This window comes from Natrix helvetica, assembly GCF_964273705.1.
Source record: "Natrix helvetica genome assembly, chromosome: 2".
In the NCBI taxonomy this organism is placed as follows: Eukaryota; Metazoa; Chordata; class Lepidosauria; order Squamata; family Natricidae; genus Natrix; species Natrix helvetica.
In genome coordinates this window covers 17,217,013-17,235,223 of record NC_138552.1, presented here as the reverse complement: position 1 = coordinate 17,235,223, position 18,211 = coordinate 17,217,013, and the positions used below count along the sequence as shown (strand labels likewise).

At 42.9% G+C, this 18,211-nt stretch overlaps 1 protein-coding gene across 6 annotated transcripts in view; it reads right to left on the bottom strand.

Annotated features, from left to right (window-relative positions):
- MALT1 (MALT1 paracaspase) overlaps positions 1 to 18,211 on the bottom strand; it is a 59,807-nt gene that overhangs the window by 13,692 nt on the left and 27,904 nt on the right. For 2 of the 6 annotated variants that reach the window (XM_081942149.1, XM_081942151.1), the window contains 4 exons: positions 17,047 to 17,073; positions 15,537 to 15,566; positions 11,850 to 12,053; positions 523 to 700 (listed from right to left, as the gene is read on the bottom strand). In XM_081942149.1, coding sequence (XP_081798275.1) covers positions 523 to 700; positions 11,850 to 12,053; positions 15,537 to 15,566; positions 17,047 to 17,073 — 439 coding nt within the window. Of the gene's footprint in view, positions 1 to 522; positions 701 to 11,849; positions 12,054 to 15,536; positions 15,567 to 17,046; positions 17,074 to 17,409; positions 17,443 to 18,211 lie in introns of all 6 variants that reach the window. The other 4 variants (XM_081942150.1, XM_081942152.1, XM_081942147.1 and 1 more) reach the window with 3 other exon arrangements.

Below are 18,211 nucleotides of genomic sequence, written 5' to 3'. Positions count from 1 at the left end.
CTTATAAGCCCTTTTCCATTATGCATTTATCATTCTTCTACATATCAGACGGCAGTAGGTTGAAATAGCCAGCTATATCACCATTTCATTGTCTGGTTAAAATACTGTTACAATCTATTTTTATGGAACTGGTACCCTGGAGAGCTTGGTGCAATCACTCATGTCTGGTTTACTACAGTGTCTACAATGTCCTTGAAGGCACAGTTCAGAAACTTCAACTAATTTAGAATACCACTGTTATTGTGGTGTTCATTAAGTAGAGTCATATTATCCCTGAGCTGACTGCTTATCTCTTTGGCTGACTGCATAGCACTGGTCTTCAGAACTTAATATAGAATAACAGGGTTGGAAGGGACCTTGGACGTCTTCTAGTCCAACTTCCTGCTCGAGCAGCAGATCTTATATCATTTCAGACAATTTAGCTGATTTAACATGCTTCTTTCTGTAGAATTCATACAGCTAGGTATCTTGGGCCCTGAATTATCGAGATTAAATTCTTAAGTGACGAAAGCAATATCATACCTTTTTCTGCACATATCCAGTAAAAATACATTGAGGCCAGTATCCTTTTCTTGCATCAGTTTGAGGATGTTTTGTACACACAAACAGTTTGCAGCTCGATAGGGATTTGGAGCATCAATAGGGACCATAAAACTATTACCATAATTTTCATAGCCATGCCCAGCATAATATAATAGACCTGGGGGGAGAAAACCAAAACACATTTAACAATTATACTAAGCAAGATTGCTAAGGAATATAATTCATTTAATTTCACTGCTAAACAAACAAGGAATCTAGGTCGACATATTAGGATAAGATAGAATGCACATAGAAATGAAACCAGAACTTTTCCTTTTGGGACTAATGGAAAAAAGAACTGGAGAAAAAATGTGGAACTTTGTCACTATAAATGTTGACAGCAGCAAGATTGTTATATGCGCAAAAATGGAAAGACAGTGTTCTGACCTCGGCTTCCCAAGAGCATGAAGCAAACTCCTTGTCCCGACAAAAACCCCTTTTATTAATTTACTGTGAATTCTGCTCATTCAAATCCAGCAAAGTCTTTCAAGGGAGGATTTACAGTCACAGACCTTATCTGGCTTGGAGAGCTGCCAGGCCGATATCTGCAAAACTTGGCAAGAAGTCTCGGAAAGTAACGAACCAATTAAGCGAACTAATTGTCTCCTGCAAATTCCACTCCCCTTTCGCTCCTCTTTTATTTCCTCTGGGAGGGGCCATTCATTGTCCGCTTGTGGCCTTACTTACTACCCCTGTTCTTTAGTTGTTCCCTTCATCTGGCAATTCTGTGCATGCGCACACTGGGAACAGGCTGTTCGTCTGCCTCACTGATGTCTGACTCTGAAGGCAGCTGATAACTGGCATACGGCTCTGGCCCCCCTCCGACACAGAGCCTTCATAAGTGCCTTCCCCAGACTCCAGGACTGGCCCATGTTCCTCTCCAACCTCCTCACTGTCCAAATCTGCTGCCAGCTCTGCTGGTCGCTGGCGGGCCACAACAGACTCTTTGATACCTACCATGGAGGAATGGTTGCAGAAGTTGATGGAGTTGGCTGAAATGGCAAAACTGACTATTCAGATTTTAAAAAAGGACATAAGTACTTTTGTTTCCACATGGAAACTGCTTCTGAATTTCATGCTTGATGTGGAAAAGAATGTAACTTCGACTTTGGGTTTTACAGATTAGATTGATAGATCTTTATAGAAATGAGAAAGTTCGTATTATTATGGAAAAACAAAAAGTTGTGACTTGAAATTTTGTTTTACTGCAACAGAGAGAGTCGGAAGTCAATGCTTCTTTTTCTTTTCTTTTTCCTACCTTCCCTACTTCCCTTTCCTCTTTCCTCTCCTTCCTTAATGTTCCTCTATTTACTTTTATATTTTGTATTTTATAATACTTAATAATTTCATTAAAAATGTTTTGAGATGTAGGATAAGGACCTACTTTGGCTGGTTGTAAAGGATATTGTGTTTTAATGCAGCCTTCTCACCCCAACATAGTGTCGCATGAGTTTAAGGATGTTTTGTATTGAAGCCCAATGCTCATAATACCCAGATATTACTGCCGATGATTGCTCTAACATCATTCTTCTGCCCCTCTGATCTCCGACTCCGAAGGCAGATGATAACTGTTGGATGGCCCTAGCCCCCTCTCTGCCTCCGGCGCAGAGCCCTCATCAGAGCCTTCCCCAGACTCCAGGACTGGCCCATGTTCCTCCCCAACCTCCTCACTGTCCGATTCTGCCACCAGCTCTGCTGGCCGCTGGCAGGCCACAACAATCATCTTCCCTTGATTCCTTTCAGAGTGCACAAGGAATGTCCACTCAATTAAATAAATAGCAAGTCAGAAAAATACAATGCAAAAAGAAACCACCTCCGTATTGCGGCTAAGAAACCCGCCTGCAAATATCTGTTAAGTGCCCGAGAGTCAAGCTTATTTTGACAAAAATGCTTCTTGAAAGGAAGTGGTATTGTATCTTTACTTTTTTTCCTAAACAATGTAACTTGAATAAACGGAAGAGAAAGTTACTAAGTCTTTTTTTTAAAAAAATATATCTTTAGCTATAAGCTGTACAAAATTTCACGGCTTTGGAGAAGTTTACTTAATATTCGGCTATGCGAAACATTTTTTTTTGTTGAACAATTTCTAGATAACATCATCATATGGATTCTGAAGAGCCTATGATAACAAGCATGGCTCTCTTTCTGCTGTGTTTGGATTTTCATAGGTTGGGACCTAGAACTTTCAAAATATTTGATTAAAACATTAAAATATTTTCTTATATCTACCCGGCCCATCAGGACAGGAAGGCAGGACGTACTATGGGTTTCTTTGATTAGGGGCTGCCATTAGTGGGGCCATGAAAAAGGGCCTTCTTGATGGTGGCCCCTTCTTTATGGAACGTCACTCCCCCTGTGGTATGATTGGCCCCCATGCTATTCCTCTTCTGAAAAGTCCCAAAAACATAGCTTTGTCACTGGCCCTCGAATGGAGAGGCATCCAATCAAGTGGCTGTGTCAGGCCTGCATCCATCTTTTCTTTTTGAGTCTTTCGCCTGCCACACTTTCTATTATTCTGCTATGCATTTTCTATTGTGGGAAAATGGGAGGGGGGTTGTAAGGAGTCACATACTATATAGCCAAAACAAAATTCTTTCTAGAAAGCCAAGGACATCCTTTGTCTTTGCACCTCTGCACCTGACGGGAATTGGATGGGTGGAACTGCCAGCATGTCAGTAGGAGATGGACCATGTGATGAACTTGTGGGTCTGGGGGCAAGATCTTGAACTTTTAACTGGGTGGGGAAAACCGGGAAGCTTTCAGATTGGCTCTCTTAATAAATTGGAACTTAGAGCAATACTTTGCCTTGGACTCTGATTTACTTTTGGATGCTATTTGGAACACTGACAGGCTGATTTGATTGTGTTGTTGCTGCCATGGGAGGTGGGCATAGGTTTTTTTTTAAAAAAGAGTTTTATTATTCGCCCAACTCGCACATAGGTAACACTGGATGGCTTTTAAAAATTTTGTAGGCCATCCAGAGTTACCTATGTGAAAGTTGGGCAGGTATACAAATTCAATCTAAAAATAAATAAATAACAACACACTGTCAACTCACGAAGCATTCCTGACCTTATTATACACAATTGTGTATATATTATATTTATGATGTATATATACACAAGAATTGTGATCTTATTATACATAATCGCAAGTGAGACCATGAAGGACCACATACCCCTAGTCTGACAGGTACTGGAAACCCTTCTGGCGGCAAACCTGTATGTCAAGCTATCAAAATGAGAATTTCACTGTGCACAGCTAGACTACCTGGGCTACCGAGTGTCAATGAGGGCATAGAGATGCACCCAGCCAAAGTACAGGCCATCCTAGGCCGGCAGCTCCCCTGCACTTGCAGACAGCTACAAAACTTCCTAGGATTCGCACATTTCTACAGGAAAATACACAATAAAATCACAAGGAACACAAAGTTAGTGGATACAAGGATGCCTGAGCCTGATCGGGAAGCAACTGCAACATCTCATCGACAGCCGCAAGTGACAAGCCACTGCTAAAAAGGATTGCCAAAGAATGCTGCGGTCTGAAAAAGCTGTGAGTGCTATTACAATAAATCTTCCTGTCAGAGCGATTGTTGGCTCAGCCACATGAAGAGCGAAAGGCATTCTGAATGTCAGATCAGGAGGAACTAAGTGAATCAAGCATTAAGCATCTGATCAATGAGAAAGCTGCATATATAACCACTTCACAATGCAGAGACACGTCCAACTCGAAACTAATGCGTGACTATATTTATGTACTATTAGGAGCTGGGCTCTTCCTATCCTGGCCTGGTTACAATCATTTGTAACGACAACTACGAAAAATAATATTCTGGTGAGATTTCAGAGACGTGCATTTTTCAATCAGTTCGAAAAAGTAATAGGCATGTAAGAGGAACATCAACGATTTGAGAGGTTGTAGCCCTCAGCCGCTTCATTTAAAAGATTGAGCGATGGCAAAAAGAACATGAGAGAGGAGTGCATTGGGTAGAGCAGACCATGCTTGATTAAACAGATTCAGCAAAAGACATTTTCACATGCGTACACAAAATAAATAGGACATTTTTTTACAGCCTGAAGGCCGCATTCCAATTTGAAAACAGTCTTAAACACTAGACCACAGTGGTGGGAAGATCAAAGTCAAATCAAATTTAATTTAATTTATTTATTTGTTAAATTTATAAATGGGCATGCCAATTTGTATAACCGATAAATACACTGAACTGCACTATCACATTTTAAGGCCACTTCTTAGGTACTTCCTAGTAGCTTTATTTAAATTCTAAGCATGAATCTGTATAAAATTCAGTGCCCAGGCATAGTTACGGTATTTTTCAGAGTACAAGACTCTCCAAAGTATAAGACACCGGGGGGGATCTGCCTCTACCTCACAGCAATTTGCCTCCTTGCAGTAAACAGGAAACAGCCTGTTTCAGTTTTAGCACAGCCTGATTAGCACAAGCAGCTGATTGTCAGTTGGGTCAATCTCCCGACCATCAGCTGCTTCAGGCTGCAGGGGTTGCCATAGCCTATTGCCGCCTCCGCATGGCTCGTTTTCGGCCTCCACGCCCCTATTTTCTGCCATTCTGGGTGGCAGGGATAAGAATGGGCAAAAAATTGGGCACACGGAGACCGAAAATGGGGTACACAGAAGCAGCAAGAGGCAATGGCAATCCCTGCAGCCTGAAACAGCTGATGGTCGGGAGGCTGATCCAACTGATAATCAGCTGATTGTGCTAATCAAGCTGTGCTGAAGCTGAAACTGAAACAGGCTGTTTGCTGCAAGGAGGCAAATTGCTAGGAGGCAAACTGGGGGCTGGCGGGTGGGCAGGGCTACATTCGGTGGATTAAATGCACCCAAATTTTACCCCTCTTTTAGGGGTGGGGGAAAGTGTGTCTTATACTTAAAAAAGTACAGTACTTAGGATGAAGAGCAAGCATTCTGACAAGATCTAAATAACTACTTGAAATTCAGTGAACACAGAGGTACCCAATGTAGCAGATCTACTCTGCAATTGATCAAAAAAGTTAACACTGACCGAAAGACTCTTGACGGCTTCAGATTACCTGCAAAGGCTCCTAACAAAATTTAATGGCCAGACCATCCCATAAAATCAACGTAAGAAGGACTTTGCGAACACTAACATATAAATTGAAGAAATAAATTTTAAAAAGAAGTAATTTAACAGAGTAAACAGGCTATTACGATTAAAAGTAAGAGACAGGCTCACAAAAAAGGGTCAGGTCAGGAGAAAATTATAAAGCAGGATCCAGTCTGGATGGGTCACCGAAACCAGAAGTTAAGTCTTCCAAGCTTTCAGATTTGAGAAGTTTCCTGAGGATGGGCTCCAGCACCAAGTCTGAAAGCTCGGAAGACTAAACCTCTCGTCCTGGTGACCAATTCAGATTGGATCCTGGAACATTATCCTGGGACACGCATATTTGCCTTCATTCCTAATTTATAAACCAGATGGAGACACAGATTAGGCCCCTCATCTGTTACAGAGAATGTAGCCATGGACTGCATTTCTGCCTAGAGGAAGGCCTGGAATACATCCTTAGTATACATTTTGGACAGGAATATTATTATTTATTTATTATTATTATTTATTTATTTTTATGTGCTTCTAGACCGCCCCCTCTCCCAGAAGGGACTCGGGGCGGTGTACAGTCCATAGAGAATATCACAAAATACAATAAAAAATTAAATATGTACAGTTTGGAGGAGGTTAAAATGCAATTAAAAGAACTGTACAAAGCTAAATAAATATAATTTTTTTTAAATCCCTAAAACAGACACAACAGATTAAAAAAACCCTAAGATAACCAGATAATAATACATTTGCCAGGAGGGACAGTTGTAATTATGCCAGGCCTGCTAATCGGAACAGGTGAGTCTTCAATTTTTGCCGGAAGGAGCGGAGGTCAGAAGTGGTTCTAATGTCGGGGGGGAGGTCATTCCAGAGGGTTGGGCCCATCACAGAGAAGGCCCTACTCCTTGGTGTCGCCCGTTGGCATTGCCTAGTGGACGGCACCAGGAGAAGTCCCTCCCTGTGTGAGTGAATTGGCCGCAGGGATGTATGTGGGAGGATGCGATCCCGCAAGTAACTAGGTCCCGTGCCATGGAGCGCTTTAAAGATGGTAATCAGCACCTTGAAACGCACCCGAAAAACCACAGGTAGCCAGTGCAGCTCGCGCGGGAGAGGTGTTACGTGGGAGTACCTCGTACTCCCCATCACAGCCCGCGCGGCTGCGTTCTGAACCAACTGCAGTCTCCGGGCGCGTCCCAAGGGCAGCCCCATGTAGAGAGCGTTGCAGTAATCCAGGCGGGACGTCACCAGCGCATGAGTGACTGTGCGTAGGGCATCCCGGTCCAGTAGGGGGCGCAATTGGCGCACCAGGCGAACCTGGTGGAACGCCCCCCTCGCCACGGCTGCCACATGGTCATCCATTGACAGCCGGGCATCAAGGAGGACGCCCAAATTGCGCACCCGTTCCACAGGGGGCAATTGTTCGCCCCCTATGGCCAGCGATGGAATCAGCTGGCTGAACCGAGGTGCCGGTAGCCACAGCCACTCGGTCTTGGAGGGGTTGAGTTTAAGTCTGTTGTCCCCCATCCAGACCCCGACGGCTTCCAAGCACCGGGACATCACTTCAACAGCCTCGTTGGGGTGGTTTGGGGTTGAAATATACAGCTGAGTATCATCAGCGTAGAGGTGATACTCAACCCCAAAACCACGGATGATCTCACCCAGCGGCTTCACATATGTGTTGAACAGGAGAGGCGAGAGGACCGACCCCTGTGGCACTCCACAAGTGAGTGGCCTCGGGGTCGACCTCTGTCCCCCTGTCAACACACATTGCCTCCGGTCGGAGAGGTAGGAGCCGAACCACCGCAAAACGGTACCTCCGACTCCTATCCCCTCCAACCGGCGCAATAGGATACCATGGTCGATGGTATCAAAAGCCGCCGAGAGGTCTAATAGGACCAGGATAGAGGAACAACCTCTATCTCTGGCCCTCCAGAGATCATCGACCAACGCGACCAAGGCTGTCTCTGTGCTGTGCCCGGGTCGGAAGCCGGACTGGCGTGAGTCTAGATACTCGGATTCGTCAAGGTGTTGTGGAAACTGCTGCGCCACCACATTCTCGACAACCTTCGCTAAAAACGGAAGGTTGGAGACTGGACGATAGTTAGCTAGCTCCATTGGGTCGAGTGCAGGCCTCTTAAGTAAGGGTCTCACCACCGCCTCCTTCAAGGCGGCTGGTAAGGATCCCTCACCCAATGAGGCATTCACCAGGCCCAGAAGCCAGCCTCGGGTCACCTCCCAAGATGCCAGTACCAACCAGGAGGGACACGGGTCCATTAAACATGTGGTGGGTCGCAGCTGTCCACGCAACCTATCCAAATCCTCGGGGGCAACAGAATCAAATTCCTCCCAGGATGGTCTCACAAGACTCGCTGTTGGCGGCCCATCCGGTCCACTGAGGGGGGCCCATCCGCTCCGGATCTGAGCGACTTTATCCTGCAGATATTCCCCAAACTCCTCTGCTCTGCCCTGCAAGGGTGCCCCTTGCGTCCTCTGTGACAAGAGGGAGCGGGTCACCCTAAACAGGGCGGCAGGGCGGTTATCCGCGGACGCAATAAGAGCAGCGCAATATCTACGTTTGGCCGCCCTTAATGCCACAAGGTAGGTCCGTAAATAGGCTCTTACCTGTGTTCGATCAGATTCGGAGCGTGAGGACCTCCACCTGCTCTCTAGACGTCTCCTATGGCGCTTCATCACCCTCAGCTCCTCGGTATACCAAGGAGCCCGGGTGGGTCGCTGCCGCAGGAGAGGTCGCAAAGGCGCAACCCGGTCCAAGGCCCCAGCCGCCGCCCTATTCCAGGCGGCCGCTAGGTCCTCCGACCGAGCGCGGGTCAGGGCTACAGGTAATGGCCCAAGCTCCATCTGGAACCTATCCGGCTCCATCAGGTGCTTGGGGTGGTACCCAATGAAATGATGTCCCGGTGTCTGGAGGCCGTACGGGTCTGGATGGATGGCAACCGACTAAAACTCAACCCTTCCAAGACGGAGTGGCTGTGGCTTCCGGCCTCCCGGTTCAACCAGGTGCTTCCATCTCTGGCCATCGGGGGCGTTCAACTAGCCCCCATGGAACAGGTGCGCAATTTGGGTGTCCTCCTGGATACCCGGCTGTCCATGGATAACCATGTAACAGCCGTGGCAAGGGGGGCGTTCCATCAGGTCCGCCTGATGCGCCAATTGCGCCCCTTATTGGACCGGGATGCCCTACGCACAGTCACTCATGCGCTAGTGACGTCTCGCCTGGATTACTGCAATGCTCTCTACATGGGGCTTCCCTTGAGATGCACTCGGAGACTACAGTTGGTCCAGAACGCGGCCGCGCGGGTGATTATGGGGAGGACTAGATACTCCCCTGTAACACCTCTCCTGCGCGAGCTGCACTGGCTGCCTGTGGTCTACCGAGTGCGTTTCAAGGTTTTGATTATGATCTTTAAAGCGCTCCATGGCACAGGGCCTAGTTATATGCAGGATCGCATCCTGCCCCACACATCCCTACGACCAATTCGCTCACACAGAGAGGGACTTCTCCGGGTGCCGTCCGCCAAACAGTGCCGGGGGGCGACACCCAGGAGCAGAGCCTTCTCTGTGATGGGCCCAGCCCTATGGAATGACCTCCCCCGTGACATCAGGATTACTTCCGATCTCCGCTCCTTCCGTGTACAGCTGAAGACCCACCTCTTTCAATTATCCGGCCTGGCTCAATCGCAATCGTAATTTTCCCATTCCTCCAAACTGTTTTTTAAATTGTTCTTAAATATTAATTTTATTGGGTTTTTACAATTGGGGTATTTTAAAGCAGATTTTTAACTGTCTATAGATGTAATTTGTTTCCTCCTCCGTGTATGTATGTGTGTTGTGTATGTATGTACGTTGGGTGTTGTTATATATTTTTTATGTTATATGCTCCATTGTACGCCGCCCCGAGTCCTACTTGGAAAGGGAGCGGCTAATAAATCCAAATTTATTATTATTATTATTATTATTATTATTATTATTATTATTATTATTATTATTATTATTATTATTATTATTATTATTACCAGCTTGGACCATCTGGTCCCGCCTCCTCGCGGTGGGGGGTAGCGCCAGGGAAGTCCAGCCGGAGACATGAGTGATCCGACCATGACAGGGGTGTAACAACAAAGTCCCCTATACCCAGATCACTATTCCTGGAATATGCAATAAGATCAGATATGCAGATGATACCAATCTAATGGCAGAAAATCAAGAGGAACTAAAGAGCCTTTTGAGGAGAGTGGTGAAGGTGAAGGAGGAGAGTGCAAAGATTGGCTTGAAAATCAACTTTAAGAAAACTAAGATCCTGGCATCCGGTCCCCTCAATTCATGGCAAATAAATGGGGAAGAAATGGAGGTAGTGACAGATTTTATTTTCCTGGGCTCCACAATTGCCTCAGATGGGGACTGCAGCCAAGAAATTAAAAGACGCTTGCTCCTGGGGAGGAAAGCTATGGCAAATCTACACAGCATACTAAAAAGCAGAGACATCACCCTGCCAACAAAAGTGCGTATAGTCAAGGCTACGGTTTTCCCAGTTGCAATATATGGCTGTGAAAGTTGGATTATATGAAAGGCTGAGCACCAAAGAATGGAGGACTTTGAACTATGGTGCTGGAGAAGACTCCTGCGAGTCCCTTGGACTGCAAGGCGATCAAACCGGTTAGTCCTAGAGGAGATCAACCCTGACTGCTCTTTAGAAGGCCAGGTCCTGAAGATGAAACTCAAATACTTTAGCCACCTAAATGAGAAGGAAGGACTCACTGGAGAAGAGTCTAACGCTGGGAAAGATTGAGGGGAAAAGAAGAAGGGGACGGCAGAGAATGAGGTGGCTGGATGGAGTCACAGAAGCAGTCAATGTGAGCTTAAATGGACTCCAGAGGATGGTAGAGGATTGGAAGGCCTGGAGGAACATTGTCCACGGGGTCGCGATCGGTCAGACACAACTTTGCAACTAACAACAAAATGCAATAACAGGATTGCCAAACTACTTGGTGAAGGGAAGCTTCATATGTTGAACTTCAGCCATATTCAGTGCCAACTTGATCAGGGTGGCAGTTTTATATACTGTATGCAGGTAGACCTTACTTAACAATCAGTCACTTGGCAATTGTTCAAAGTTGTGAAAGACCCTCCCAAATGCTACTGTCAATCTGGTTGGCTGCACACAACCCCATCCATGGTCACATGACCTCATTTTGGCTGTTTGACAACTGGTCCCAACAGCTGGTTGCACCATTCCATGGCCATGTGACTGTGATTTATGACATTTTTGCTTGGTTTCCCCCCCAAAAAAAGGCCCACCCTTTTGAATACATTGATTTGATTAACAACAACCACATTTGATTAATGACCACTTTATTCACTTAAGAACCATGGCATTAGCTTACTGTGTGCCATAAAAAAGTCATAAAATTAAAACTGGTCACATAATTTCCTTGACTTACAACATCATGACTTGCAACAGAAATTCTGGGCTCCATTATGGGTATAAGTCGAGGACTACCTCTATGATTCAGGTACCGTATTTTTCGGACTATATGACGCACTGGAGCATAAGACGTACCATGATTTTGAAGAGGTAAATTTTTTTAAAAAGTTTTTGCCCCCCTGCAGTCGTCCCAAACCCCCTGCACGTCTTGTTTTTTGCAAAACAAAAAACCAAAAACAGAGCTTTGGGATGCTTGTAGAGTGCTCCTGGGGGCTGGGGGGGGGGGGGACAGAAATGAGCAAAAAACAGCCCATTTTTTGCTGATTTTTGCCCTCCCCAGCCCCCAGGAACAATCTGGAAGCCTCCTAAAGGCTATGCAAGGCCATTTTTGCAAAGGGGGCGGTAGGCCAAAATACTGTATTCTGTGTATAAGATGCACCCAGAATTTCACCTTCTTTTTGGGGATGAAAAGGTGAGTCTTATACGCTGAAAAATACGGTAGTCCTCGACTTACAACTAACATAACATACATTTCTTACGTATTTTACAAAGTGATGCTTTTTGTTTACTTTATTAGAATCACAGAACCACCATGCTAGAAGAGGCTGCTATCCAGTCCAATTCCCTCCTCACTGCAGAAACTCAAATTCGGCCAAAAAAGGTAACCATGAAAGATACATTCTGGTAATCAAACTGAAGCTCGTCTTGACTGGCCACCAAATGACAAACTCTTACCGTAGACACCTTTGTCCAGGAGCAGTAAGAATTCATCCACCGCATTCCGCATCTCAGGTTCGGTCAGATCCAGCAAAGAGACCACTTTAAAGTCCATCTGTCTCAGCAAGTTGGTCAGCTCGTAAACATCGACTAACGGAGCCTTGAGCTTGGGATGGTTATAGTAGCTCATGTTCCCCATCAGTAGGGCCACTTTATCTACTGCTACAAAGGGAGAAACCAAAGCATGTTTCCAAATAGCTTTTCCATAGTATGCATGCAAGGAAACTAACATTCATGATAATTCATAGGAAGACTTCATGGTACATAAGTACCTCCCCATAAAAAAGTGTTTTTAATATCAACTACAGGGCAAATATTAGTCCAAGATTTGATTCAAGTTCAGGTTCACTTCCTGCCTTGTTTTAAGAGAATAGCAGAGTTGGAAGGGGCAGTTCAAATGGATGTCCAATCTCTTCTTAAAAACTTCTAGTGTTGGAGCCCCCCCAACTTCTGGAGGCAAGTTGTTCCACTGATTAATTGTTCTCACTGTCATAAAATTTCACCGTAGTTCTAGGTTGGTTCTCTCCTTGATTAGTTTCCATCCATTGCTTCTTGTTCTGCATTCAACTGCTTTGGAGAATAAGCTGACTGCCCCCCTTCTTTACGGCAACCCCTTAGATATTGGGAAACTGCTATCATGTCACCCCTAGTCCTTCTTTTCATTAAATTAAACATGCCTAATTCCAGCAACCATTTTAATGTTTTAGCTTCCAGTCCCCTAATCATCTTTGTTGCTCTTCTTTGTACTCTTTCTAGTCTATCAACATCTTTTTTACATCGTGGTGACCAAAACTGGCTGCGGAATTGCAAGTGTGGTCTTACCAAAGCATTAAAAAATGGTTTTGGTATAATAAAAATTAATCATTTTTCTGAAACCATTGCAAACCAATTTCTTTGCCTTGGACTTATATTTACTGTTTATCCTTGCAGCTTTAGTGATTGTACACATGGTTTATAGATGAAATACAATCTATCAAGATCTATTTCAATGACAGCCATTTCACGGAGACAGAGTTATACTCTCAAGAGTTCAATAATCCCTCGTTTGGGGCAGTTCATCAATATAGAGGGATTTAATACGGACCTATCTTTACGGATAGCATAGTATTTCATCCAAAGAGCGGGTATACATTAGCAAAACGGGGTGCAAATTGCCAGATGTAATACAAACAACAAACAGCATGAATTGTACTTCCAGTTGGGAATTTTGCATTTTGTTAAATGCTCTCATTGTTCGTCAAACTTGTGAATAGGAATTCCAGATTCTTGACTCATCTTTGAATCATCTCAGCTTTCTTGAACAGTTTTTAGAGTAATGGCGGGAGCATCACATGTGCTATTAAAATATGTAGATTTTATCCTTCCTTACTATTTATTTAGATCAGGGATGTTAAACTTAAGGCCTGGGGGCTGGATCTCGCCTGTGGGGTGCTTAGATCTGGCCCTCAGGGCCGCCCTGGAAACAGCGAAGAACCAGCCTGCATTGCTTCTGCAAGCGAAAACGGGCTCCCAATCTCCGTTTCAACTGGGACAGCCTCCTGCAACCCTCTGCCAGCGAAAATGGAGCTCGGGAGGGCTGCATGAGGCCCTCCTAACCTCGGTTTTCACTGGCAAAGGGTTGCAGGAGGCCATCCCAGCTAAAAATGGAGATTGGGAGCCCATCTTCTCTGGCAGAGCGCTTGGGTCACCACAGGTGCCCCTGACACAAGTGACATCGATCTGGCCATGCTCACCCTGGCCACGCCCATGCCAGAGCCCCAAGGTCAAACACAACCCTGATGTGGCCCTCAATGAAATCAAGTTTGACACCCCTGATTTAGATTTATAATCCGCCTTTCTTTCAGGAATTTAAAGTAGATTACAGGGATATCTCTCCATAGCAGCACAATTAAAGAATTCTCAACCGACTTAATTTTTATTTACACAAACTTGACACATACCAATTGGTACAACAGTGGGAGAAAGACTGAAGGTACAAATTCTGAATTTGCAGGAGCAAATTCCAACATTGCATTTGTTTCATATAATTGCAATAGCCCAGCTAGTTTCCATTGCACTGAGGATCTTTATGTAGCATCATACAAATAGTTTGCATTTTATTGTGCTAAGGAAACACACTGACCTTTTGTTGTTCAAGTCTATAATCCCTTTTATAAACAATGTTGTTTGCCAAGCAAAGTATCAAATTCTAATGGAGGCTTTTCCAGAATGAGCTTCTCTGGAAGGCCAAATTTCAAACAAAGAATGAAGCAAGAAATTAAGCTTGTTTGAATTAATTAATTAATTAATTAATTAATTAATTAATTTAACTATTAGGAGTTCTAAAGTTAAAAGAAAACATTTTTATAAAATGAACTATTTTTAGTCTTTAATAATTCTTGAGCAATGATGAAGGTATTGCCCATAAAGGAACATGTATGTTTTAAATTTTAATTTAATTTTTGAAATTTAAATTAAATTAAATTAAAAGCTTTAATTTAATGGGCTGCTGCAATTATATTAATTTGTTCCTGCAAATTCAGAATTTGCTCCATCAGTCTTTCTTCCACAGGTGTACCCTTCTGGATCTGTCAATTTTGTGTAAAGAAAATTTAACTTGCATGAGAATTCTTCCAATATGCTGCTATGAAGTGTTACTCCTGTAAGCTATCTTAAATTCCTGAAAGAAAGGCGGAATATAAATCTAAATAAATAATAAGGAAGTATACATCTACATATCTAAATTTGTATATTTAGAATAGAACTTGTTTTTTGATCTGCTTCCTGTTAAGCAAAGACAAAATTGAGAGGTAAGAGGAAGCTGTAGTCCAAATCATGGAATTATGAAGATTACTATGGTACCATAAAACATGAAATAAGGACATTTGGGCTAGATAACATATAACATGGCTAGAATATGCAGACAGCATCAGACAGCAATCACAAACTGCAAATACAAGAATTTTCTTCTTTTAATTTACAGAATTATTTTAATTCATGGTTAAATATTGAAAATACTGATTATTATTTTTTTTGTAAACTTGGCCAGAATCATATTGCTCTGTTTCTCTTTGCTTGGATAAATCAGTAATCTGGTATTGAGAAGTGGATTTTTAGAGAATAGGAGAACTTCTATAATTGAGGGTAGAACAAGAAGCAATGGGTGGAAACTAATCAAGGAGAGAAGCAACTTAGAACTGAGGAGAAATTTCCTGACAGTTAGAATAATTAATCAGTGGAACAGAAGTTGCCTCCAGAAGTTGTGAATGCCTCAACACTGGAAGTCTTTATGAAGATGTTGGATAGCTATTTGTCTGAAACGGTATAGGGTTTCCTGCCTAGGCAGGGGGTTGGACTAGAAGACCTCCAAGATCCCTTCCAACTCTACTATTGTATTGTATTGTATTATTGAAAACAGGCTGAGGAAGACTTTTGTCTTGGATTAGTGTTTCTCAACTGTGGCAACTTGAAAATATGTGAACTTCAACTCCTAGAATTCACAGCCATTCATATCTTAAAGTTGCTAAGTTTGGGATACGCTACCTTAGTTATGCATAATTTCTGTATTATAGAGGGTCGGAGTTGCTGTATTAGTGTGATGGGTGGCATTTCAAATTTTTTAAAAAACTATTTGCCTTATTGGAAAAAATATATAAAGTTACTTACCAAACTGTCTTTCAGTTGGCTGTTCAAGATCTGTTTTGTAAAGAAAGAATGAAAAAAAGTTTTGGACTTGTCAAGGTCAATAAAGTTTACAAATAATCAAAGGTTTTTCAGCTTGGATCACTTTTGTTCTTAACAAGGAAAATGTGTTTTTTTAAAAAAAAATTTAAAAGTAATATCCTGTCCACTGGAGTTATCCCAATTTTACTTCCTGATGGAATTTTGCTTAGGTGAGTTTTAAAACTGAGCACTGCTAGACTGATCTGTGTTATAAATGTATAAGATTATTGGATATGTATTACAGCTAGTCCTCAATTCACAACTAAAATTGGGACCAGAATTTCTGTTGCTCATCGGGATGGTTTTTAAGTGAGTCATGCCCCATGCGTTCCCATTGCACATATGTGCTTGTTGTTCCTGATTCTAGGGGGCAGTGCTCATCTCCATTTCAAAACCGAAGAGCCAACGCTGTCTGAAGATGTCTCCGTGGTCATGTGGCCCGCATGACTAAACGCTGAAGGGGCACAGAAAGCTGTTACCTTCCCACCAAAGGTGGTCCCTATTTTTCTACTTGCATTTTTACATGCTTTCAAAGTGCTAGGTTGGCAGAAGCTGGGACAAGTAACGGGAGCTCACTCCATTACGCAGTGCTAGGAATTTGAACCGCTGAATTGCTGACCTTTCTGATCGACAAGCTCAGCGTCTTAGCCACTGAGTGACTGCATCCCTCTAAGGACAAATACACACTCACAAAGACATATCACACAAAGAAAGTGACTCAGAACCCAGAGCAATACTTGTCAAAATTCAAATATGTAAGAGAACTGGCATGATTTTTAGAGAGGGAACAAAATGCTTGGCATAATTCTTAATGGAAGTATCATTTGATAATTCTTCAGATTTAGCAAGCACCTGATTTATATCTGTGCTACTTTTAGCATATCAATCAACGGTGTGATTCATTTTATACTATCTTCATTTAGTATCTGGATCATCTTATCATATATAAATAATGCAATACTTGATATACATTAATAGCTGATACAAATTTTGGATGCCCCATGGTTAAAGATGAAAGAGGTATCTACCTTTACATAGCCACTCAACAATTCAAGTCTTTAGCTACTGGAGGACGATTCTCATAAAGAACTTAGGAGGTCAAAATAGATATGATTCATCCCACCACATGAATTAACCAACTTATTAAACTCGTAGCATGGGCTTTCCACCTAATATCTACTTTTAGTTTTTGAAGCAGGCCAGGGAAACATTTAAACTATTACATAGCCTGAATAAAGACATATACTGTAAATGTTGATTATAAATTCAATGATATATTTAAAAATTGAAAAAAATAATGAGCACCATCAGTAACAATATTAATAGAAGCAAATGTCTATTAATGAGCAGAGATCCTAAAGATTTTATACATGTTGTCCAGCATAATATGCATACATGAGCATACATAAACAAAGATCTGCAGTTTTTATGTTATCCCGTATAATATACTTACCAGGTCTTGCAAGGTCATTTAATTCATCTGAAAGGAAAAAAAGGAAAATGGACATATAGTTTAAATAAATATACGAAAAGGGATTTATGAGTTAACCAAAAATTTAAATTAAAAGCAGAATGAAAGCAACGTTTAATTATTGCTCTTCAATGCTTACAAAGTTAGTGACAAAGGACTAACTTTGTATAATTAGTAAGAGATGTGAAGAAGAAATGAACAGCTCATGCAAAGATAGGGCATCACATTGGGCATTCATAGATTAATACAGCACAACATTCCATTCCAGCTACACAACCCGGACTCACCAATTTGTCAGTATTTTAGATTTTATCAGAAAGGTGTACGGTATTTGATTAACATTACCTTCCGTGCATTCTACTGCAACAGATTTTCCACCTTGAGTTTCAAGAGAAAAGAATGCTACAGTGAAGCTTCTGATTTTATTCATGACAAGCAAGAATACACATAGGAGGTAAGTTATATTTACATTTCCAACAAGTCCAGAGCCAAGCGTCACTGCGTAATTCATACTTAAATGTCTGTCTGTCAAACTGAGAGAAAACTGGACCTATTTCCCCCCACTAAGGTTCTAATAAAGACAGATGCATTATTCTTACGAGGAAAACAAGACCCTCGAACAAAATATGTGTGGGGAGGGTGGGTTTTTTTTGCAACACATTCCTAAAGGGCATACATAATGAAACATTGGAGGCATTTAAAATATCTTCTTCATTGTATATTACTTTTATTTTTCTAAAATCAACCTCATGTTTATAATGGAAAAGCGAAGTCAGTTATTCCTCTGCCACTGTTCAGAAATCTAAAGGGACTCAAGCCAATCACTTTCTTTGCAAATCACATAGATTTGTGTTGGCGAACCTATAGCATGCGTGCCGGAAGTGGCACACAGAGCCATCTCTTCGGGCACGCGAGCCATTGCCTGTTGCTCTTCTGGGTTCCGGTGCACTGGCCAGCTAGTCTTTATGAACCCAGGAGCGCTGGAAACCGGAAGAGCAGTCACCTGGTGTGCATGCGCACGTCGGGCGGCTGGTCTTCCAGTTTCTGGTGCACGCATGCATACCGGCCACCTGGTCTTCTGGTTTCTGGCATGCAAGCAAACGCAAAGACCAGCTGGCCGGTACGCATGCGGGTGCCGGAAACCGGA